Raw genomic sequence first — 25,039 nt, 5'->3', positions numbered from 1 at the left:
TGCGACTCAAACAACAACACAGAGTTACACATGGAATAAACCAACATACAGTCAATAACACAATAGAAAAGTAATTGCAAATGAGGTAAGATAAGGGAAGTAAGGCAATAAATAGGCCATGCTGGCGAAATAATTACAATTTATCAATTGAACACTGGAGTGACAGATGTGCAGAGGATGAAAGTGCAAGTAGAGATACTGGGGTGCAAAGGAGCAATTTGCTGAGTAGAGTGTTGGAGGCTATTTTGTAAATGACATCGCCGAAGTCAAGGATCGGTAGGATAGTCAGTTTTACGAGGGTATGTTTGGCAGCATTAGTGAAGGATGCTTTGTTGCGAAATAGGAATCCAATTCTAAATTTAATTTTGGATTGGACATGCTTAATGTGAGTCTGGAAGGAGAGTTTACAGTCTAACCAGACACCTAGGCATTTGTAGTTGTCCACATATTCTAAGTCAGAACCGTCCAGAGTAGTGATGCTGGATAAGAATGCAATTACATTTCTTGAGACTTGACGTGGAGCCTCAAGACTCCGGACTCAACTTTGACTTGAGACTGATGACTTGAAATGATCTGGCCAGGTTTTGTAACGTTTTGTCATTTTCTGGCACAGTGTCTCCCTGGATTACTCTCTACACAGCCAGAGACCGTAGACACAAGCAACCTCGCACTTGCAAAAAAAATAAAAGTGCAACAGATTTGCCTAGTGATGCGCACTCTCTGCCCTCTGATTGGACCAGCAAACTGCCAATCAAGACAGGTCATGTAAGCTAGCGCAGTGGTTCTCAAAGTGGAGAAGGTTCTGGGGGTCGAGAGTATGAAACTGAATGGGAAAAATACATATTTTTCATACTTTTATTGTCTACATATACTATTTGTATTTTATATTTATACCTTTTCCTATTTGATCTGGTTTCTAACATAGGCCTACGGTATTGCACCAAATGATTGTCTAAAAAACATCTAATCTGTGCTTTAGAACCAAAAGGTTGTGGGTCTTGATTGTTGACCAGTCATCAGCATTAGTGTGCAAAAGCGGGCACATACCCAGATCGCACTTGTTTAAATTTCTCCAGTTTTGCCTGGTAAAAACAGATTAAGCCTGCGTTTATATTATCTATACAAAAGCTTTCCATATACTGTATACAGTTTAGCAATCTACTATGAACGCATCTTTGCCAGATCAATAACATTAGGCGGCCTGGCGATTTCATTGATCATTTTCATATTTCAGATAGTTCTAGTGTTGGTGGCTACTGGCTATATATCTGATAGCTGTGCTAATTAGCTATCTAGCTTGCTCCGCATTCCTGTGTAGCGGAAGTGTAGTTTCATCAGATGGAAGCACCCATAGCTGTATGGATCTGTGCCCATAGCTGTATGGATCTGTGCCCATAGCTGTATGGATCTGTACCCATAGCTGTATGGATCTGTACCCATAGCTGTATGGATCTGTACCCATAGCTGTATGGATCTGTACCCATAGCTGTATGGATCTGTACCCATAGCTGTATGGATCTGTGCCCATAGCTGTATGGATCTGTGCCCATAGCTGTATGGATCTGTGCCCATAGCTGTATGGATCTTTCAGGACAAGTCATTTTATTTGAAGTTTTTTTTCCTGTTGTTGGAAGATAAGGGCCATATGTTTTGAAAGCCATATCGCAAGTGATGACTATTAAAACACGCGGTCAGGATTGTAGTTCACATGGGGCAGTAGTGGGCAAAGCTAATGTCTGAGAACTGTATGGTGAAGACAGAATGCTGTCTAGAGTTTTTGAAAGCTAAGACAGACCATGCTTTCCATCCGTCTCCTGCAACCTCCTGATATCCCTAGTTGATATTGGCTGACAACATCTCCACCATCTCTCTCTACTATTCGACATTTGCGCTGCACCCAATCCAATAGCTGTACAGTAAAAAACTGCACAGCGGTTCTCAAACATTTTGTAAAACTGCGTAAAACTGCGTTTTTGCATTTTCCACAAAATGCAGGTGTAAAACTCTGTTTTACAAACATTTTGAGAACCACTGAGCTTGTGAATACATTGCTGTGAATACATTGCTGATGTCCAATTGTAGGGAGAGACGATTGCCATAAAGATATGCAACTCCAAAAAATGTTGGTGATCAAGAATATTAAATGTTTACTTTGCAAGCTCACCAGCAGTGTGGCACCAAGCAACAACTACTAGCATAGGCCTGCTGGTCTTTTGGTGTGAAATTGCTTGAAATGTATAATTTACTTAATTTACTTGCATTGGGAATTTGTTGTTAAAATATATTCAAAATATGTTTAGGATAAGATAATGAAAAGGGCTGTCTGGTAGCCTCAATAAATAGACAAAGATATACAGTATACTGTATATATATTTTTTCTTGACTTGAGACTTGACTTCAAAAAGCTTGTGACTCTACTTGACTTGTTCTTAGAATGCACGACTTGGACTCGACCTGTCACAATATCACCCTCAGGGTGTCTGGTTAACAGGGGTGATGATCATTGGTGCTGAATTTGAGCCATCATAATCATCAAAGGGGTTCAAGTATGGATAGAGCTTCTCTGTGAAGGTGCAGCCGGTGAAAGAGAAGATATGAGACCTGGTGTCCACGTCATAGAAGGAGACTTGACCCTCCTCATAATCCACAAACACCCCCAACTTCTCCGGCTTGCTCTTCAGTGAGAGGGGGGTATGGGGGTCTGTGCAGGCCTCATAGTCAACCTGAAAAGACAACCACACGGTCCAGAATCCTTGCTCTGTGTAACGGTTTTCTAGTGGTGATGAAGGAGAGTCGGACCAAACTGCAGCGTGTCGATTGCGATCCATATTTATTAAACAAAACGTAAACACGACTAAACACTAAACACTACAAAACAATAAACGTAATGAAAACCGAAAACAGCCTATCTAGTGCAAACTAACAGAGAGTACAAGTAAGACACTAAGGACAATCACCCACGACAAACTCAAAGAATATGGCTGCCTAAATATGGTTCCCAATCAGAGACAACGATAAGCACCTGCCTCTGATTGAGAACCACTCCAGACAGCCATAGACCTTGCTAGACAACCCACTAAGCTACAATCCCAATACCACCACCAAAACCCCAAGACAAACACACCACAATTACAAAAACCCCATGCCACACCCTGGCCTGACCAAATACATAAAGATAAACACAAAATACTTTGACCAGGGCGTGACAGAACCCCCCTAAGGTGCGGACTCCCGAACGCACCTCAAAACAATAGGGAGGGTCCGGGTGGGCGTCTGTCCATGGTGGCGGCTCCGGCGCGGGACGTGGACCCCACTCCTTTAATGTCTTAGTCCCCTCTCCCTTCGTCCCTGGATAGTCCACCCTCGCCGCCGACCATGGCCTAGTAGTCCCCACCCAGAACCCCACTGGACTGAGGAGCAGATCGGGACTGAAGGACAGCTCGGGACCGAGGCAGCTCGGGACTGAGGGGAAGCTCGGGAGTGAGAGAAAGCTCAGGAGTGAGAGAAAGCTCAGGAGTGAGAGAAAGCTCAGGAGTGAGAGGAAGCTCAGGAGTGAGAGGAAGCTCAGGAGTGAGAGGAAGCTCAGGAGTGAGAGGAAGCTCAGGAGTGAGAGGAAGCTCAGGAGTGAGAGGAAGCTCAGGAGTGAGAGGAAGCTCAGGAGTGAGAGGAAGCTCAGGAGTGAGAGGAAGCTCAGGCAGGTAGATAGATCTACCAGCTCCTGGCTGGCTGGTGGTTTCAGCAGATCCTGGCTGACTGGCAGATCCTGGCTGACTGGCAGATCCTGGCTGACTGGCAGATCTGGAAGAGTCTGGTTGACTGGCAGATCTGGAAGAGTCTGGTTGACTGGCAGATCTGGAAGAGTCTGGTTGACTGGCAGATCTGGAAGAGTCTGGTTGACTGGCAGATCTGGCGGCGCTGGGCAGACTGGCGGCGCTGGGCAGACTGGCGGCGCTGGGCAGACTGGCGATGCTGGGCAGACTGGCGGCGCTGGGCAGACTGGCGGCGCTGGGCATACTGGCGGTGCTGGGCAGACTGACGACGCTGGGCAGACTGACGACGCTGGGCAGACTGACGACGCTGGGCAGACTGACGACGCTGGGCAGACTGGCGATGCTGGGCAGACTGGCGATGCTGGGCAGACTGACGGCGCTGGGCAGACTGGCGACGCTGGGCAGACTGGCGACGCTGGGCAGACTGGCGATGCTGGGCAGACTGACGGCGCTGGGCAGACTGGCGACGCTGGGCAGACTGGGGGCACTGGCGGCGCTGGGCAGACTGGCGGCACTAGCTGCTCCATATAGGCTGACAGCTCTGGCGGCTTCTTACAGACTGACCGCTCTGGCGGCTCCGTGCTGACTGGCAGCTCCTTGCAGACTGGCAGCAGACTGGCAGCTCCGTGCAGACTGACAGCTCCGTGCAGACTGACAGCTCCTTGCAGACTGGCAGCTCCATGCAGACTGGCAGCTCCATGCAGACTGGCAGCTCCATGCAGACTGGCTGCTCCATGCAGACTGGCTGCTCCATGCAGACTGACAGCTCTGGCTGCTTCATGCAGACTGACATCTCTGGCTGCTCCATGTAGACTGGCTGCTTCATGCAGACTGGCAGCTCGGGCTGCTTCATGTAGACTGACAGCTCTGGCTGCTCCATGCGGACTGACAGCTCTGGCTGCTCCATGTAGACTGACTGCTTCATGCAGACTGGCAGCTCGGGCTGCTTCATGTAGACTGACAGCTCTGGCTGCTCCATGCAGACTGACAGCTCTGACTGTTCCATGCAGACTGGCAGCTCTGGCTGCTCCATGTAGACTGGCTGTTTCATGCAGACTGGCAGCTCGGGCTGCTTCATGTAGACTGACAGCTCTGGCTGCTCCTTGCAGACTGGCAGCTCCATGCAGACTGGCAGCTCTGGCTGCTCCATGCAGACTGACAGCTCTGGCTGCTTCATGCAGACTGGCAGCTCTGGCTGCTCCATGCAGACTGGCAGCTCTGGCTGCTCAATGCAGACTGACAGCTCTGGCTGCTCCATGCAGACTGGCTGCTTCATGCAGACTGGCAGCTCTGGCTGCTCCATGCAGACTGACAGCTCTGGCTGCTCCATGCAGACTGACAGCTCTGGCTGCTCCTTGCAGACTGGCAGCTCTGGCTGCTCCATGCAGACTGACAGCTCTGGCTGCTCCATGCAGACTGACATCTCTGGCTGCTCCATGCAGACTGACATCTCTGGCTGCTCCATGCAGACTGACATCTCTGGCTGCTCCATGCAGACTGACATCTCTGGCTGCTCTATGCGGACTGACAGCTCTGGCTGCTCCATGCAGGCTGGCAGCTCTGGCTTCTCCATGCAGGCTGGCAGCTCTGGCTGCGCTGAACAGGCGGGAGACTCCGGCAGCGTAGGAGAGGAGAAAGGCTCTGGCTGCGCTAAACAGGCGGGAGGCTCCGGCAGCGCTGTAGAGGAGGAAGGCTCTGGCTGCGCTGAACAGGCGGGAGGATCCGGCAGCGCTGTAGAGGAGAAAGGCTCTGGCTGCGCTAAACAGGCGGGAGACTCCAGCAGCGCAGGAGAGGAGAAAAGCGCTGGCTGCGCTGAACAGGCAAGGCACACTGAAGGCCTGGTGCATGGTGCTGGAACTGGTGGTACTGGATCGAGGACACGCACAGGAAGCCTGGAGCGGGGAGCTGCTACCGGAGGACTGGAGTGTGGAGGTAGCACAGGATGGGCTAGACCGTGAAGGCGTACTGGAGATCTTGAGAGCAGTGTTGGCACAGGATGTGCAAGGCTAGGGATGTGCACAGGAGGCCTGGTGCGTGAGGCTGGCACCAACTTCACCAGCCGACTAACACGCACCTCAGGACGAGTATGGAGCGCTAACCCAGGTGCCATCAAATCCCCAACACGTTCCGTCGGGCGAATTCCATGCAAAAAGCACCAACACAGCAACTCCCTCATTTCTCTCTCCTCCAATTTCCCCATTAACTCCTTCACAGTCTCTGGTTCTGGTCTCCTCCTTGGCTCCTCACGATAAACAGGGAGAGTTGGCTCAGGTCTGACTCCTGACTCTGCCACACTCTCCCTGAGCCCCCCAAGAAATTTTTGGGGCTGATTCTCAGGCTTCCATCCGCTACGCCGTGCTGCCTCCTCATATCTGCGCCTCTCAGCTTTCGCCGCCTCCAGTTCTTCCTTGGGGCGGCGATATTCTCCAGGCTGAGCCCAGGGTCCTTTACCGTCCAGTTCTTCCTCCCATGTCCATTTCTCCAGGTGGTGCAGCCTCTCCCACTGCAGCTGCTGCTGCTCCTGCTGCTGCTGCCTCTGTTGCCTCTCCTGTGGTTCCTGCCTGTTAACACGCTGCTTGGTCCGTTGGTGGTGGGTGATTCTGTAACGGTTTTCTAGTGGTGATGAAGGAGAGTCGGACCAAACTGCAGCGTGTCGATTGCGATCCATATTTATTAAACAAAACGTAAACACGACTAAACACTAAACACTACAAAACAATAAACGTAATGAAAACCGAAAACAGCCTATCTAGTGCAAACTAACAGAGAGTACAAGTAAGACACTAAGGACAATCACCCACGACAAACTCAAAGAATATGGCTGCCTAAATATGGTTCCCAATCAGAGACAACGATAAGCACCTGCCTCTGATTGAGAACCACTCCAGACAGCCATAGACCTTGCTAGACAACCCACTAAGCTACAATCCCAATACCACCACCAAAACCCCAAGACAAACACACCACAATTACAAAAACCCCATGCCACACCCTGGCCTGACCAAATACATAAAGATAAACACAAAATACTTTGACCAGGGCGTGACACTCTGGGTATAATCCACCTATCTTTCTATTAATCGACTCTTTGGCCACTCCTACATTCCACCCAGTCTTCCCCTTCACCTGCACCTCATAGTAGAATTTCCCCGAGGAGAAGCCCTCCTTTGCCAAAACAGCTACACGACTTCTAAACCTCTTTAGGTTGTATAAGTGGTTCTGTTCAAAGTGACCTGTTCTCACTAGTTTCCCATTGCCAGATACAATGATAAGGGGATGTGCTGTATCAGGGTCCATAGTGACATCCACTGCATACTGCTGCAACCTCTTCAGGTCATCACCCTTTGACTTCTCCAATACATTATTCAATTTCTCCTCAAGTTCAGAAAGTGCTCTCCTCACCTTTTTATCCAGCTGGGATATGTCTTTCTGCACATTCCACTTACTCTTGTTCTGGGTTATACTGACATCAGGCCAGTCCTTGGTAGATGTAGGGGGGCACAGGGATGGCGAGCTTTGGAGGAGGTGGAGATGATCCTTAGTGTGTGAGAGCTGATCCAGCTCTGAGCATCTCCTCTGTAGCTCAGTGATTTCCTGCTCCAGCGCTTTAATGAGGCTCTCAGCCTGCCGCATGGTTGCTTTCTGCTTCTCTCCAATCATCTTAGACACCTCAGCCTGGCTTCTCTGCATGGAGCGGACTAGAGTGGTGAAGACCTGTTCGCTTTCTTCTCTCTCTCTCTCTGCATCTCTGTTGCTGAGCTCCATTGAGTGTTTGATCTCTTTAACCTTCTGTAGGGACTTCTGGATCATCTGCTGCATTTGATTCTTTGTCCTTCCCAACTCAGCTTTCTTCTCTCCGAACTCCTTCTTCAGAGGGACGGTGTGATGACCCTTGTGGTCTGTCACAGTGCAGAACTGACACACACACATTTGTTCAGTCCTACAGAACAGCTCCAGGGGTTTCTTGTGCTTCTTGCACATCCTGTCTTCCAGGTTCTCCACAGGGTTGATCAGCTTGTGTCTCTTCAGGGCTGGGGCGATCTGATGAGGCTGCAGATGAGTCTCACAGAAAGAGGTCAGACACTCCATGCAGGACTTCAGGGCCTTGAGCTTCGTCACAGTGCAGACATCACAGGCCACTTCTCCAGGCGCAGCAGGGGACTCATCTCTGTCTCTGACTTGTATCCCCTTGAAATGATTCACAACCTCTCGGAGTGTTGTGTTGATTTTGAGCTTAGGCTTTTTGTCAAAGGTCTCCTTACACATTGGACACTGGCACTGTTCAGTGCTTTTCCAGTACCCGCTGATACAGGCCTGGCAGAAGTTGTGTCCACATGGAGTGGTGATCGGATCAGTGAGAACCTCCAGACAGATAGAGCACTGGAACTGCTCCTCTGGCAGCAAAATGTTCGAGGATGCCATATCTGGAACACAAAATAAATATTAAAGGACTTCCTGAACTTATTCATCTTTTATAGCTGTGTTTACTAAGAACAGTCCTTACTTGATACCTGTCCACGCCACAATCTTTCACTAATGCTGCCATTCACTTGACTACATGATTGAAATAAACACAAGACAGGATTTATCCCTTGCTATTCAAAGTAGTCACTACAATACATTTACTTCGATTGTATGGTTTCTTACAATTAATGTCTTCTTGTACAAATTCTCTCTCTCTCTCTCCTTACCTGATTATATATGTACTTTTCTTCTTTTACGACAAAATGGTGTCTCTGTGCAGCTGTGTAGAATGTTTTGTGAAGAGCAAGAGAAAATTTGTGCAGTCCTCTGCTTCTCTCATTTACTTTCACTTCAGCAAAGTGATGTCACACAGCTCCTCCTCCTTAACTCTTTCCCTACTTCCCTTCCATTTCCCTTTCTCTCTCTTTCCCTCCATGCTCTCTGTTTTCTGCTCTTAAAGGGGCAGGAAATGCAACAACTAGACCCTGCTACCCTCAAGGATTGGAGTTTCGCAGACCGGCCCTAAGCCAGCACTTGCTCTTTGATCTTTAACAGCTCTATATTTTTCGAACACCTTTGTCATAGTTATTTTACGCTGTTGCTATGCAACATCCCATCAAAATAATGGCAGAAAGATTCTCTCTTTCATTTGTTGGATGTCCTGGCAGTGGGTGTGTGTCCCCTGCCCCCCCCCATTATTCATTATTATTATTAGAGAGAGGTAGAAGGAGAAGACAAGGGATATATCTTATTTGGTTTAAATCAATGTCATATTTTCCCCAGCTGATCTTTCTTTCAGGGCAAGTCATCAGTTGACAGGCAGGCAATGACAGTGACAGACGAGCCAACAGATATCAGTTTTCTTTGTTCAAATCTGTCCCCTGACATCTTTATGCCACGCACGCACCCACACTCACAAACACTCTCTCACTTTCTCTCTCTCTCTCTCACATCCCTTCCGAAAGGTTGTTGTGTATCAATAGACTGAACAGTTAATTCAGTTAAATGAAAAGAGTAAAGTAATGACAAAATCAGATTAAATAAAAACGTGAATGAAATATAAGCAGACTGATAAAGGTAATGAAGTGATGTATATTTTGACGATTTACATGAGAAGGCATTGATTGTTTATAGTGTACATTTAAGCAATAAGGCCTGAGGAGGTGTGGTATATGGCTAATATACCACGGCTAATGGCAGTTCCTTGCACGACACAACGCGGAGTACCTGGACACAGCCCTTAGCCGTGGTATATTGGCCATATATCACAAACCCCCGAGGTGCCTTATTGCTCTTATAAACTGTTTACCAACGTAATTAGAGCAGTAAAAATACAAGTTTTTGTCATACCCATGGTATATGGTCTGATATACCATGGCTGTCAGCCAATCAGCATTCAGGGCTCAAACCACCCAGTTTATAATATAGTGTATAGTTTATATTAATATACGTTACCGTTACACTTGTTTACAATGGATGAGTTATTTTGGACGTTTTTTTTCCTGGGTAAGCCCTATTGTAAGTTACTGTTAATTAGTATTTGAAACAATTTTACAATTGTTTGTTTGATCTTACATGGCCTAGCGCTGTTAGGATGTCTCCCTCAGGGTGTCTGGTTAACAGGGGAGATGACCAATCGGACTGGGTTCGTGCCATCATAATCATCAAAGGGGTTCAATTATGGATAGAGTTGATCGTTGAAGTTGCAGCCAGTAAAATAGTAGACTGGGTATCAAATCAAATCAAATTGTATTTATCACAAGCGCCAAATGCAACAAATGCAATGTAGACCTTACTGTGAAATGCTTACTTACAAGCCCTTAACCAACAATGCAGTTCAAGAAATAGAGTTAAGAAAATATCTACGAAATAAACTAAAGTTAAAAATAAGTAAAAAAATAACAATAACGAGCGTATAAACAGGGGGTCAATGTTACTGGTAAGTTGAGGTAATTTGTACCTGTAGGTATGGGTAAAGTGACAATGCATAAATAATAAACAGCGAGTAGCAGCAGTGTAAAAAGAAAGGGGAGGGAAGGGGGGATGTAAATGTAAATAGGCCGGGGGGCCATTTGTTAATTGTTCAGCAGTCTTATGGCATGCAGGTAGAAGCTGTTAAGGAGCCTTTTGGACCTAGACTTGGCACTCCGGTTCTGCTTGCCATGCAGTCACAGAGAGAGCAGTCTATGACAATTTTTTGGACCTTCCTCTGACACCGCCTAGTATATAGGTCCTGGATGGCAGGAAGCTTGGCCCCAGTGATGTACTGGGCTGTATGCATTACCCTCTGTAGCGCCTTACGGTCAGATGCTGATAGTTGCCATACCAGGCGGTGATGCAGCCGATCAGGATGCTTTCGATGGTGCAGCTGTAGAACTTTTTGAGGATCTGCGGACCCATGACAAGTCTTTTTAGTCTCCTGAGGGGGAAAATGTGTTGTTGTGACCTCTTCACGACTTTCTTGGTGTGTTTGGACTATGATAGTTTGTTGGTGATGTGGACACCAAGGCACTTGAAACTCTCGACCCACTCCACTACAGCCCCGTCGATGTGAATGGGGGCGTGTTTGTCCCTCCTTTTCCTGTAGTCCACGACCATCTCCTTTGTCTTGCTCACGTTGAGGGAGAGGTTGTTATCCTGGCAGCACACTGCCAGGACTCTGACCTCCTCCCTATAGGCTGTCTCATCGCCAACCACCTTTGTGTCATCAGCAAACTTAATGGTGGTGTTGGAGTCAAGTTTAGCTACGCAGTTGTGGGTGAACAGGGAGTACAGGAGGGGACTAAGCACACACCCTTGAGGAGCCCCCGTGTTGAGGATCAGTGTGGCAGATGTGTTGTTGCCTACCCTTATCGCCTGGGGCCGGCCCATCAGGAAGTCCAGGATCCAGTTGCAGAGGGAGGTGTTGAATGCTGAGCTGTAGTCAATGAACAGAATTCTTACATAGGTGTTCCTTTTGTCCAGGTGGGAAAGGGCAGTGTGCAGTGCTATTGAGATTGAGTCATCTGTGGATCTGTTGGGGCGGTATGCAAACTGGAGTGGGTCTAGGGTTTCCGTGATGATGGTGTTGATGTGAGCCATGACAAGCCTTTCAAAGCACTTCATGGATACTGACTTGAGTGCTACGGGGCGGTAGTCATTTAGGCAGGTTACATTTGTTTTCTTGGGCACAGGGACTATGGAGGTCTGCTTGAAACATGTAGGTATTACAGAATCCATCTGGCCCGCTGCCTAATGAACCTGTTTAAAGGTCTTGCTCACATCGGCTATGGAGAGCGTGAAATCACAGTCGTCTGGAAAAGCTGGTGCTCTCATGCATGCTTCAGTGTTGCTCAAAGCAAGCATAAAAGGCGTTTAGCTCTTCTGGTAGGCTTGCGTTACTGGCCAGCTCACGGCTGGGTTTCTCTTTGTAGTCCGTAATCGTTTACAATTCCTGCCACATCCGACAAGTGTCAGAGCCGGTGTAGTAGGATTCAATCTTAGTCCTGTATTGACGCTTTGCCTGTTTGATGGTTCGTCTGAAGGCGTAGCAGAATTTCTTATAAGCGACTGGATTAGTGTCCCGCTCCTTGAAAGCGAAAGCTCTAGCCTTTAGCTCGTTGCGGATGTTGCCTGTAATCCATGGCTTCTCGTTGGGATATGTACGGTCACTGTGGGGACAATGTCATCGATGCTCTTATTGATGAAGCCGGTGACTGAGGTGGTATACTCCTCAGTGCCATTGGATGAATTTCGGAACATATTCCAAACAGGGCTAGCAAAACAGTCCTGTAACATAACATCGTATTGAGCGAGTCACTGGCACTTCCTACTTTAGCTTTGGCTTGTAAGCAGGAATCTGGAGCATATAATCATGGTCAGAAATACCAAATGGGGGCGAGGAAGAGCTTTGTATGCATCTCTGTGTGTGGAGTAAAGGTGGTTAAGAATTTTTTTTCCCTCTGGTTGAACGTAACATTAGCTGGTAGATATTAGGCAAAACGGATTTAAGTTTGCCTGCATTAAAGTCCCCAGCCCACTAGGAGCACCGCTTCTGGATGAGCATTTTCTTGTTTGCTTATGGCCTTATACAGCTCATTGAGTGCTGTCTTAGTGCCAGCATTGGTTTGTGGTGGTAAATAGACGGCTATGAAAAATATAGATGAAAACTCTCTTGGCTATAGTGTGGTCTACATCTTATCATGAGGTGCTCTAACTCAGGCGAGCAATACATCGAGATTTCCTTAATATTAGACATTGCGCACCAGCTGTTATTGACAGACACACACCACCACCCCTCGTCTTACCGGACCTAGCAGTTCTGTCCTGCCGATGAACTGAAAACACAGCCAACTGTATATTATCCATGTCGTTGTTCAACCACGACTTGATGAAACATACGATAGTACAGTTTTTAATGTCCCATTGGTGGGATAGTCTCGGATGGAGCTAATCTAGTTTATTCTCCAGTGATTGCACGTTGGCCAACAGAGCGGATGGTAGTGGCGGGTTACCCACTCGCCGACGAATCCGCACCCTGATCTCCGCCCCCCTGTACCTCTGTCTTTTCCTTACGTGAATGACAGGGATTTGGGCCTGGTCTCGGAGAAACAGTATATCCTTCTCATCAGACTCATTAAAGAAAAATCTTTGTCCAGTTTGAGGTGAGTAATCGATGTTCTGGTATCCAGAAGCAATTAGCAGCAACATTATGTACAAAATAAGTAAAACAATGTGAAACAACACACAAAATAGCACAATTGGTGAGGAGCCCATAAAACTGCAGCCCTCCCCTTCGGCACCATTGTTATCACATCATAGAAGGAGACCCTCATCGTAATCCACAAAAACCCTCAAATTCTCTGGCTTGCTCTTCAGTGAGAGCGAGGTATGGGGGGTGTGCAATCTGTCTTAAAAGACAACTATACAGTCCAGAATCCTTCGTCAGAGTTCAGTCCACCATGGGCCCTATCGATGGACTCTTTTGCCATGCCTACATTCCACCCATTCTAACTGTCCAAATACACCTTGCAGTAGAATCTGCCTGAGAATTCCTCCTTTGCCCTGACAGAAATACCACCTTGACACTTCTTCAGGTTGTAAGGGTGGTTTTGCGCTTTTTGTACATATTGCACTCTTTTCCCATCGCCAGACAAAATTAGCTTTGGATGTGCTGTAACAGGATCCAGAACCACATCCACAGCATGCGGCTGCATCCTCTTCAGCTCTTCAGACAGGAGACTGCTGGATAACCCCATATGTGACTGACCGCCTTGATTCGGTCTTATGCAGCAAAATTAGAAATATTTGTTTTTACAATGGATAAAAGTAGAGACTCGGCCTCCCGGGTGGCGCAGTGGTTAAAGGCGCTGTACTGCAGCGTCGTCCGGGTTAGGGAGGGTTTGGCCGGTAGGGATATCCTTGTTTCATCGCGCACCAGCTACTCCTATGGCGGGCCGGGCGCAGTGCACGCTAACCAAGGTCGCCAGGTGAACGGTGTTTCCTCCGACACATTGGTGCAGCTGGCTTCCGGGTTGGATACGCGCTGTGTTAAGAAGCAGTGCGACTTGGTTGGGTTGTGTTTCGGGGGACGCATGACTTTTGACCTTCGTCTCTCCTGAGCCCGTACGGTAGTTGTAGCGATGAGACAAGATAGTAGCTACTAACAATTGGATACCACGAAATTGGGGAGAAAAAGGGGGTAAAATTCAACAAAAAAATCTAAACAAAAAAGTAGAGACTTGGAGCTACAAAATGGTATTTCATACACTGCATTTGAGGAACAATGGGAAAGTAATTCTGCTTTGAAAGTTGATAAACTTGTAACCCCACTTTTTTAGAAAATGGCCCTTGAATATTTTGGTGCACCTACTGGAGAGCTCTTTCGTCTACACCCTTTCAGCATTGCTCACACCCTCTTCAGCCGTAGCCTCCACCCATCTCTTTAAGGATTCACATGTGAGGTCGTGCTAAATGTCATGTAGTGTGGTAAATATTAATACTAAAGGTGGTAAAAGTAGTAGTTGAAAATAAGGAAAAATTCCAGGTAAACAGTGTCCAGATAAAAAATATTTTATAAATATTAGATGATGCTTACCCAGACACACTTGTCTAAATGAATGGGTCATGTGGAAGAAATACTATAACCACAGCTACATCTTGCTAAGTGGATGGGTCTCCACAGAAGGTGTAAACAGTACAGCAAAATGTTTACTTGCATAAGAGCAATATCAAAAATAGATATTGTCAATATAAAGAAAAAAAGAACAAGTGGCAATGAAAGTAGAGAAAGAATAAAATAATATGCCGTATGTACAATAACAATATCAATAAAAATATCAGTTATACTGGTGATTGATGAGGTAGTTATACGTAAACAATCAGGGGTAAAGTGGCTGAGCAGCAGGATAAAAAAATAATCAGTAGCAGCAATGGATGGTGTGTGTGTTAGGAGAGAGTCATGTGAATGTCCGTGGAGGCACTGGAGATAGTGCTGATGACTGGGAACTCGCCCCCAGTGATGAACTGGTCTGTCCAAACCACACATGAACAAGGGAATCTATATTCGGAGTGCCTGTTTCTGTTCTGCCCTTGAATTTGCTGCAGGGCATGTGATGTCCATAGCCTCTTCGTCACAAAAGTTTATCTAGCTGTCACCAGTCCAGGTGGTGTTTGTACATGCAGACCATCTATGGAAGGAAGGATGTCACTGTTGTGCAACAGCTGAAACCTGGTCCCGACTGAGTCCGAACGCTCCTTGATGACAACAACACCAGGCTCCAGAACATCGAAACTGTAAAAAAGTAAATAACAAAAAAATTGAAAAGACATTTTTAAAATGTAACTTCTTATGGCTGCAGGGGCAGTATTGAGTAGCTTGGATGAAAGGTGCCCAGAGGTGCCCAGAGTAAACGGCCTGCTCCTCAGTCCCAGTTGCTAATATATGCATATTATTATTAGTATTGGATAGAAAACACTCTGAAGTTTCTAAAACTGTTTGAATGGTGTCTGTGAGTATAACATAACTCATATGGCAGGCAAAAACCTGAGAAGAAATCCAAACAGGAAGTGGGAAATCTGAGGTTGGTCGATTTTCAACCCAGTCCCTATTGAATACGCAGTGGGATTTTGGTTATGTTGCACTCCCTAAGGCTTCCACTAGATGTCAACCGTCTTTAGAAACTTGAATGAGGCTTCTACTGTGATGTGGGGCCGGATGGGAGCTGTTTGAGTCAGTGGTTTGGCAGTGGTTTGGCATTTCACATGATAGCGACCTGCATTCCATGGCTTTTCTACAGACAATGGAATTCTCCGGTTGGAATGTTATTGAAGATTTATGATAACAACATCCTAAAGATTGATTCTATACTTAGTTTGACAAGTTTCTTCGACCTGTAATATAACTTTTTGAAGTTTTCGTCCGCTGGACCTGACGCCCTAACAAAAGTAGCTACTTGGACATAAATAATGGACATTATCGAACAAATCAAATCAAGATTCCTGGGAGTACATTCTGATGAAGATCATCAAAGGTAAGGGAATATTTATAATGTTATTTCTGATTTCTGTTGACTCCAACATGGCGGATCATTTTTTTTTTCTGAGAGCGGTCTCAGATTATTGCATGGTTTGCTTTTTCCGTAACGTTTTTTTGAAATCTGACACAGCGGTTGCATTAAGGAGAGGTATATCTATATTTCCATGTCTAACAATTGTATTTTCATCAACATTTATAATGAGTATTTCTGTAAAATGATGTGGCTCTCTGCAATATCACCGGATGTTTTTGAACGACTGATCCGTGTAAAGGAAAGAATGAATGGGGCCATGTATCATGCGATTTTGAGTGAAAACCTCCTTCCATCAGCAAGGGCATTGAAGATGAAACGTGGCTGCGTCTTTCAGCATGACAATGATCCCAAACACACCGCCCGGGCAACGAAGGAGTGACTTCGTAAGAAGCATTTCAAGGTCCTGGAGTGGCCTAGCCAGTCTCCAGATCTCAACCCCATAGAAAATCTTTGGAGGGAGTTGAAAGTGTTGCCCAGCAACAGCCCCAAAACATCACTGCTCTAGAGGAGATCTTCATGGAGGAATGGGCCAAAACACCAGCAACAGTGTATGAAAACCTTGTGAAGACTTCCAGAAAACGTTTGACCTCTGTCATTGCCAACAAAGGGTATATAACAAAGTATTGAGATACACTTTCGTTATTGACCAAATACTTATTTTCTACCATAATTTGCAAATAAATTCATTACAATTCCTACAATGTGATTTTCTGGATTTTTTTTCTCATTTTGTCTGTCATAGTTGAAGTGTACCTATGATGAAAATTACAGGCCTCTCTCGTCTTTTTAAGTGGGAGAACTTGCACAATTGGTGGCTGACTAAATACTTTTTTGCCCCACTGTATATGTATATATACATATGTATACAGTATATATATTTTATGTGTACTGTATATCTATCTATCTATATTCACACTGACCGTGGGCAATGCCATAAGAATCATCAGATATTTCTTCTACTAGACATTCCACTGATTTCAAAACTCAGTCAACTTCTTCCGTGACAACACTGTTGACCACCGTTTCTTCTCCCTCGCTGTCATCAGAAGACACTACAATGTCTTCTTCAATGAAAATGCTTTTACTTAAATCAGGGATTTCCTCATCGTCTGATGCATTTTCAGAGAGAGAGAATCAGCATGTTACGATCGTCCTCCTGAAAGTAGTCCGACACAACTTTTTCCCACTGTCCTTTGTCGATATCGCCTGATAAATTCATGGCAGCAATGTTATTTAGAGCAATAGCAACACATTTTCAGTTCTCCGTAGCTAACGTTATGTCTTTCGAAAGAACTGCAGTAGAAAGGATTATCTACATATAACGAGCAGGTCATTTTATAGACAGAAGATGCTACATGGCAGACCAATCCGAAACTCATCTGTCCGCATCTCTAGCCCATTCATTATCTCAGCCAACTATGGCTAGCGGGATAATGTCTTGTCTGTCTTTTTTCCTGTCTTTTTCTGTGGTTAAACCCACTAGGCTCGTAGTTTAACAACTTTATTTGTATTTACAGATGGTGTACACATTTGTTATTAAGACAAATGGAAGTTCAAATGTTCCAGAAGGCATTCCTGCCAATGAACGCATTTTGAGAGAAAATAGAAATAAACGTTCAAATGCCTCTCCTGTGAAGTCGTGACTTGCGACATCACATATCTGCAACACAATAACAGACAAACTATAGAAGGACGTCGTGGTCATAACTTGACACCCGTGCACATCACCCTTTCAGTAATTATACGGTTCACTTGGCTACATGATTGAAAATAACCTGGTTATTTCAAGCCAGGATTTAGCCTTTGCTATATTTAAAGTAGTCGCTATGATACATTTACTCAGATTGTATGCTTTCTTCCTCTTGCTCACTCTCTGTCTTTCTCTGCTCTGTCTCTGTCTCTCTATCTTTCCCTCTCTCTATCTCTCTCACTCTCTGTCTTTCTCTGCTCTGTCTCTGTCTCTCTATCTTTCCCTCTCTCTCTCTCTCTCACTCTCTGTCTTTCTCTGCTCTGTCTCTGTCTCTCTATCTTTCCCTCTCTCTCTCTCTCTCTCTCTCTCTGTCTTTCTCTGCTCTGTCTCTGTCTCTCTATCTTTCCCTCTCTCTATCTCTCTCACTCTCTGTCTTTCTCTGCTCTGTCTCTGTCTCTCTATCTTTCCCTCTCTCTCTCTCTCTGTCTCTCAATTCAATTCAAGGGGCTTTATTGGCATGGGAAACATAAGTTAACATTGCCAAAACAAGTGAAGTAGATAATATACAAAAGTGAAATAAACAATACAAATGAACAATAAAGATTAAACTCACAGAAGTTCCAAAAGAATAAAGACATTACAAATGTCGTATTATGTATAAATACAGTGTTGTAACGATGTGCAAATTATTAAAGTACAAAAGGCAAAATAAATCTCTTTCCCTCACCTTACCTGAGTTTGCAGTCCGGCTTCTTTTGTTTTCCTTCACTTCATCAAAGTGACGTCTCTCAGCTCCTCCCTTCCTGCTGGGGAAGGAATTATTATTTTTTTTAAACATGTTTGCACTGCAGCCCTCAAGGATTAGTGTTTTGTACCAAGACATCACTTCTCTTTGCTTCATCTGTGGGTATTTCTGTAATACCTTGGTGTTTGTTTTCTTACCCGATTGCTTTGCATCATCCCATTGAAATAATGGCAGAAAGATAAATATTGTCATTCTATAAAACAGTTGGTTTTCAGACTCATTTTGGCTGAGTCAAATCTTCTTTTGATCTTTTGCTGTTCTAGTCCGTGATAGATGCCGTGTCATTATTGGATGCTTTGGTTCCTCTGGCCTGTTTTCACTAGGAAGGCAATTCCCGCATGACACAGCACTGTGATTGTATCTGCCTGATCCATGGCCTTCATTAGGCTTCATGATGTAATCCAGCGACTAATAATTCACAATCATTGACTAGTTTGGAGAGCTTGGCTTGGACGGCACGATGCAAAAAACTGATTTTTATTAATCTGTATTAGAGAGGGAGAAAAGGGGAAAAGGAGAGAGAGAGTGATGCAGAGAGGGAAAGAGATTGGGCCGGCCACATCCATCAATACCCACTAAATCTCTCCTTGTTGAAGGCACAAGTGGAAGAAAATACCAGGCATATTCATTGTCCTATACCTTCCTACCCAGATGCTAGGCAATGCCAGGCTCCTGATAAAGCCTATGCGTTAGGTCTCCGTATCTCAGCCCTGCAGAGTGGGATGGATTGGAGCTTTCGTAGCTCATGTATGATCATATGTCCTGTTCTTTAATGGCAGGTAAACGCCCAGCCCATTTAGGAGTACCAGATGAATGGTTTATACCTGGAGAGCTGCACAAAAGGATTCTCAGTGGACTGTCTTTAGTTTTGAAGGTCTGAAGGACAAACCCCAAGCTGTGGTGCTTAGTAGAAATATGATACTGAATGGAATTTATTTTGGGTAACAGACATACACAACAAAATGGACAATGTGGACCCAGAGGATATCACTTGAAAGTAAAAACAATAACACATTTAATGATTAAAAGGCAAGACAAAATTACAAACGACCATAAATACATTCATTTATATTGACATCCTAAAAAGTGACACTATTCACTGCACTTTTCCCTAACCTTAAAAATCAGCCATATTAATCTATTAATTGCCCATCATACCGATCCTTCAAATAATACACCTGACCAGCAGTAGGGGGCATAAGGGGCAGTGGAGTGGTTTCTTTTACTTAGACAACATTGTCCAAATGAAAACCTTTGCCTGCTTTTTAAAGCAATTTCAACGTTTTACTCCAAGGGAAGGCTATTCCATAGACAAATGCCTGTATGTATGCTGTTTACTCTTGGGATTTTACAAGACATAGCACTAGCTCTGGTATTGTGACTGTATTGGTTATAGACCATATCAATATGTTTTTTTATTGTAACCTTTGAGATGTCAAACACATGATTAAGTTTAAGTTGGTCCACTCTGGAATCCAAAGGCAACAAGCCCACCTCCTGGAACTCCTGTACCCCTATGTGCATCCTAGGGGGGACATTCAGCATATACCTGATAACATTATTTTGCATGACCTGCATTCTCTTTTTCAGCTTTTTTGATAGCCCACTATACCAAGCAGAGCAGGCATAATCAACATGACACTGAATCAAGGTTGAGACAAACAGTTTGTTAACTTTAATGTTAAAATACTTAGTGTTACGATATCAACATTTCTATTTGTTCGCCATTTTAGAAAGTATTTTAGCAGCAATCAGGTCTCCAGAAAGGGATTGATCTAGGGACACACCACGAAAAGATACACTTGTTTTAGATTCAATCTCCTTGCCTGCACAGTTTACCTTTATCTTGTCAGCCCTAAGCAATCTACATTTTGTTCCAAACAAAATCGATTCAGTTTTTCCCAGATGTAGTGACAATTTGTTGTCAAACAACCAACCTCCATCAAAATGTGATTCCTTACTCAGGGTCTCCACTATGTAAACTGTGGACTCCTTCCCTCATACCAGTATACCAGTATGGCTGATTCATCAGCATAAAGCAGGAGTTTACACTTTACTGTATCTGGCATATCATTAACGTATATAAGAAATAAGACGCCCTAAAATGGATCCCTGCGGTACTCCACAGGATATTTCTTTGGCCTCTGACAGAACATCACCAACATTACATACTTGTGTTCTGTTGGTCAGATAAGACCTAAACCAATTCACTGCTACATAATTTAGACCTATGCATTTCAGTTTCATCAGGAGAACATCATGGTCCACAGTGTCAAAAACTTTTTGCAAATCTAACATGACCATACCTGTATAGTTCCCCTTCTCACTTTCCTGCTTAATGTGATCAAAAAAGTGGATAAGGCAAGTATCAGTGGAATGAGCTGTTCTAAAGCCAGATTGTAGTTCATAAAGAAGTTTGTGCTCAAGAAGGTATCCCTCAAGTTGATTAAAAACTAATATTTCAACAAATTTGGATAAGGTGCTGAGGATAGTTTCCTACATTTTTTTTCTGCTCTTCTTGTGGAGTGAAACCACCTGGGCTGTTTTGAGATCCTTGGGAAATGTATTCTTACTAATAGAAAGGTTTACAATATCATTTTAGCAGTGACAAAAGCACTATCCTTTATGAATCTTGCAAGAAGGTTATCCATCAAATCAAATGTATTTATCTAGCCCTTATTACATCAGCTGATATCTCAAAGTGCTGTACAGAAACCCAGCCTAAAACCCCAAACAGCAAACAATGCAGGTGTAGAAGCACGGTGGCTAGGAAAAACTCCCTAGAAAGGCCAAAGCCTAGAAAGAAACCTAGAGAGGAACCAGGCTATGAGGGGTGGCCAGTCCTCTTCTGGCTGTGCCGGGTAGAGATTATAACAGAACATGGCCAAAATGTTCAAATGTTCATAAATGTCCAGCATGGTCAAATAATAGTAATCACAGTGGTTGTTGAGGGTGCAACAGGTCAGCACGGCCAGGTGGACTGGGACAGCAAGGAGTCATCATGCCAGGTAGTCCTGAGGCATGTTCATAGGGCTCAGGTCCTGCAAGAGAGAGAAAGAAAAAAGAGAGAAATAGAGAATTAGAGAGAGCATACTTAAATTCACACAGGATACCGGATAAGACTGGACTGGATAAATACTCCAGATATAACAGACTAACCCTAGCCCCCCGACACAAACTACTGCAGCATAAATACTGGAGGCTGAGACAGGAGAGGTCAGGAGACACTGTAGCCCCATCCGATGATACCCCCGGACAGGGCCAAACAGGCAGGATATAACCCCACCCACTTTGCCAAAGCACAGCCTCCACACCACTAGAGGGATATCTTCAACCACCAACCTACAATCCTGGGACAAGGCCGAGTATAGCCCACAAAGATCTCCGCCACGGCACAACCCAAGGGGGGTGCCAACACAGACAGGAAGACAACGTCAGTGACTCAACCCAAAAAGTGACGCACCCCTCCTAGGGACGGCATGGAAGAGCACCAGTAGGCCAGTGACTCAGCCCCTGTAATAGGGTTAGAGGCAGAGAATCCCAGTGGAGAGAGGGGAACCGGCCAAGCAGAGACAGCAAGGGTGGTTTGTTGCTCCAGTGCCTTTCCATTCACCTTCACACTCCTGGGCCAGACTACACTCAATCATAGGACTTACTGAAGAGATGATTCTTCAATAAAGACTTAAAGGTTGAGACCGAGTCTGCGTCTCTCACATGGGTAGGCAGACCATTCCATAAAAATGGAGCTCTATAGGAGAAAGCTCTGCCTCCAGCTGTTTGCTTAGAAATTCTAGGGACAATTAGGAGGCCTCCGTCTTGTGATCGTAGTGTACGTGTAGGTATGTACGGCAGGACCAAATCAGAAAGATAGGTAGGAGCAAGCCAATGTAATGCTTTGTCAGTTAGCAGTAAAACCTTGACATCAGCCCTTGCCTTAACAGGAAGCCAGTGTAGAGAGGCTAGCACTGGAGTAATATGATACAATTTTGGGGTTCTAGTCAGGATTCTATCAGCCGTATTTAGCACTAACTGAAGTTTATTTTGTGCTTTATCCGGGTAGCCGGAAAGTAGAGCATTGCAGTAGTCTAACCTAGAAGTGACAAAAGCATGGATTCATTTTTTTGAATCATTTTTGGACCAAAAATGTCTGATTTTTGCAATGTTACGTAGATGGAAAAAAGCTGTCCTTGAAACAGTCTTGATATGTTCGTCAAAAGAGAGATCAGGGTCCAGAGTAATGCAGAGGTCCTTCACAGTTTTATTTGAGACGACCGTACAACCATCAAGATTAATTGTCAGATTCAACAGAAGATCTCTTTGTTTCTTGGGACCTAGAACAAGCATCTCTGTTTTGTCAGAGTTTAAAAGTAGAAAGTTTGCAGCCATCCACTTCCTTATGTCTGAAACACAGGCTTCCAGTGAGGGCAATTTTGGGGGCTTCACCATGTTTCATCAAAATGTACAGCTGTGTGTCATCCGCATAACAGTGAAAGTTAACATTATGTTTCCGAATGACATCACCAAGATGTAAAATATATAGTGAAAACAATAGTGGTCCTAAAATGGAACCTTGAGGAACACCGAAATGTACAGTTGATTTGTCAGAGGACAAACCATCCACAGAGACAAACTGATATCTTTCCGGCAGATAAGATCTAAAACAGGCCAGAACTTGTCCGTGTAGACCAATTTGGGTTTCCAATCTCTCCAAAAGAATGTGGTGATCGATGGTATCAAAAGCAGCACTAAGGTCCAGGAGCACGAGGACAGATGCAGAGCATCGGTCTGACGCCATTAAAAGGCTATTTACCACCTTCACAAGTGCAGTCTCAGTGCTATGATGGGGTCTAAAACCAGACTGAAGTATTGCGTATACATTCTTTGTCTTCAGGAAGGCAGTGAGTTGCTGTGCAACAGCTTTTTCTAAACATTTTGAGAGGAATGGGAGATTCGATAGAGGCCGATAGTTTTTAAAATATTTTCTGGGTCAAGGTTTGACTTTTTCATGAGAGGCTTTATTACTGCCACTTTTAGTTAGTTTGGTACAGATCCGGTGGATAGAGAGCCCGTTTATTATGTTCAACATAGGAGGGCCAAGCACAGGGAGCAGCTCTTTCAGTAGTTTAGTTGGAATACGGTCCAGTATGCAGCTTGAAGGTTTAGAGGCCATGATTATTTTCATCATTGTGTCAAGAGATATAGTACTAAAACACTTGAGTGTCTCCCTTGATCCTAGGTCCTGGCAGAGTTGTGCAGACTCCGTACAACTGAGCTTTGGAGGAATACTCAGATTTAAAGAGGAGTCCATAATTTGCTTTCTAATGATCATGATCTTTTCCTCAAAGAAGTTTACGAATTTATTACTGCTGAAGTGAAAGCCATCCTCTCTTGGGGAATGCTGCTTTTTAGTTAACTTTGCAACAGTATCAAAAATACATTTTGGATTGTTCTTATTTTCCTCAATTAAGTTGGAAAAATAAGATGATCGAGCAGCAGTGAGGGCTCTTCGATACTGCACGGTACTGTCTTTCCAAACTAGTCGGAAGACTTCCAGTTTGGTGTAGCGCCATTTCTGTTCCAATATTCTGGAAGCTTCAGAGCTCGGGTATTTTCTGTATACCAGGGAGCTAGTTTCTTATGACAAATGTTTTTAGTTTTTAGGGGTGCAACTGCATCTAGGGTATTACGCAAGGTTAAATTGAGTTCCTCAGTTAGGTGGTTAACTGATTTTTGTCTTCTGACGTCCTTGGGTAGGCAGAGGGAGTCTGGAAGGGCATCAAGGAATCTTTGTGTTGTCTGAGAATTTATAGTACCTTGGTTGGGGTCTGAGCAGACTATTTGTTGCGATTGCAAACGTAATAAAATGGTGGTCCGATAGTCCAGGATTATGAGGAAAAACATTAAGATCCACAACATTTATTCCATGGGACACAACTAGGTCCAGAGTATGACTGTGACAGTGAGTGGGTCCAGAGACATGTTGGACAAAACCCACTGAGTCGATGATGGATCCAAAAGCCTTTTGGAGTGGGTCTGTGGACTTTTCTATGTGAATATTAAAGTCACCAAAAATGTGCATATTATCTGCTACAAGGTCCGATAGGAATTCAGGGAACTCAGTGAGGAACGCTGTATATGGCCTAGGAGGCCTGTAAACAGTAGCTATATAAAGTGATTGAGTAGGCTGCATAGATTTCATGACTAGAAGCTCAAAAGACGAAAACGTTTTTTATTTTTATTGAAATTTGCTATCTTAAATGTTAAGTAGCCCTATTTTGAGATGTGAGGTATCACAATCTCCTTCAATAATGACAGGAATGGAGGAGGTCTTTATTCCAGTAAGATTGCTAAAGCGAACACCGCCATGTTTAATTTTGCCAAACCTAGGTCGAGGCACAGACATTTTTAGTCTAATAAATCAAATGTTATTTGTCACACAGTTAGCAGATGTTAATGCGAGTGTAGCGAAATGCTTGTGCTTCTAGTTCCAGTTAAGAACAAATTCTTATTTTCAATGACAGCCTTGAAACAGTGGCTAACCTGCCTGTTCAGGGGTAGAACAACATATTTGTACCTTGTCAGCTCGGGGGTTTGAGCTTGCAGCCTTCCGGTTACTAGTCCAACTCTCTAACCACTAGGCTAAACTGCCGCCCCAGTTTGGTGTGGCGCCAATGCAGTAATAACCAACGAGTAATCTAACCTAACAATTCCACAAGTACTACCTTATACACACAAGATTAAAGGGATAAAGAATATGTAC

General features: G+C 44.7%; 2 protein-coding genes across 5 annotated transcripts in view; one reads left to right on the top strand and one right to left on the bottom strand.

Annotated features, from left to right (window-relative positions):
• The window catches only part of neto1l (neuropilin (NRP) and tolloid (TLL)-like 1, like), a 192,730-nt gene that overhangs the window by 128,255 nt on the left and 39,436 nt on the right, over positions 1-25,039 (top strand). The window lies entirely within an intron of this gene.
• LOC112215508 (E3 ubiquitin-protein ligase TRIM21) lies at positions 366-8,571 on the bottom strand. Its single transcript, XM_042298974.1, has 3 exons — positions 8,462-8,571; positions 6,824-8,194; positions 366-2,761 (listed from the first exon to the last, which is right to left on the bottom strand). The coding sequence occupies exons 2-3, from the start codon at positions 8,190-8,192 to the stop codon at positions 2,472-2,474; spliced, it is 1,659 nt and encodes a 552-aa protein (XP_042154908.1). The 5' UTR covers positions 8,193-8,194; positions 8,462-8,571; the 3' UTR covers positions 366-2,471.

The sequence above is a fragment of the Oncorhynchus tshawytscha genome, linkage group LG16, assembly GCF_018296145.1.
Source record: "Oncorhynchus tshawytscha isolate Ot180627B linkage group LG16, Otsh_v2.0, whole genome shotgun sequence".
Lineage (NCBI taxonomy): Eukaryota > Metazoa > Chordata > Actinopteri > Salmoniformes > Salmonidae > Oncorhynchus > Oncorhynchus tshawytscha.
Note: the sequence above shows the minus strand (reverse complement) of the source record. Positions and strands in the feature narration are given on the sequence as shown.

Excerpts from the sequence above, each read along its gene's own strand:
- LOC112215508 (XM_042298974.1), bottom strand. The coding sequence starts at position 8,192 with ATGGCATCCTCGAACATTTTGCTGCCAGAGGAGCAGTTCCAGTGCTCT. Across the intron at positions 2,762-6,823 it reads AAAGATAGGTGGATTATACC|CAGAGCAAGGATTCTGGACC; the intron begins CAGAGTGTCACG and ends AAAACCGTTACA.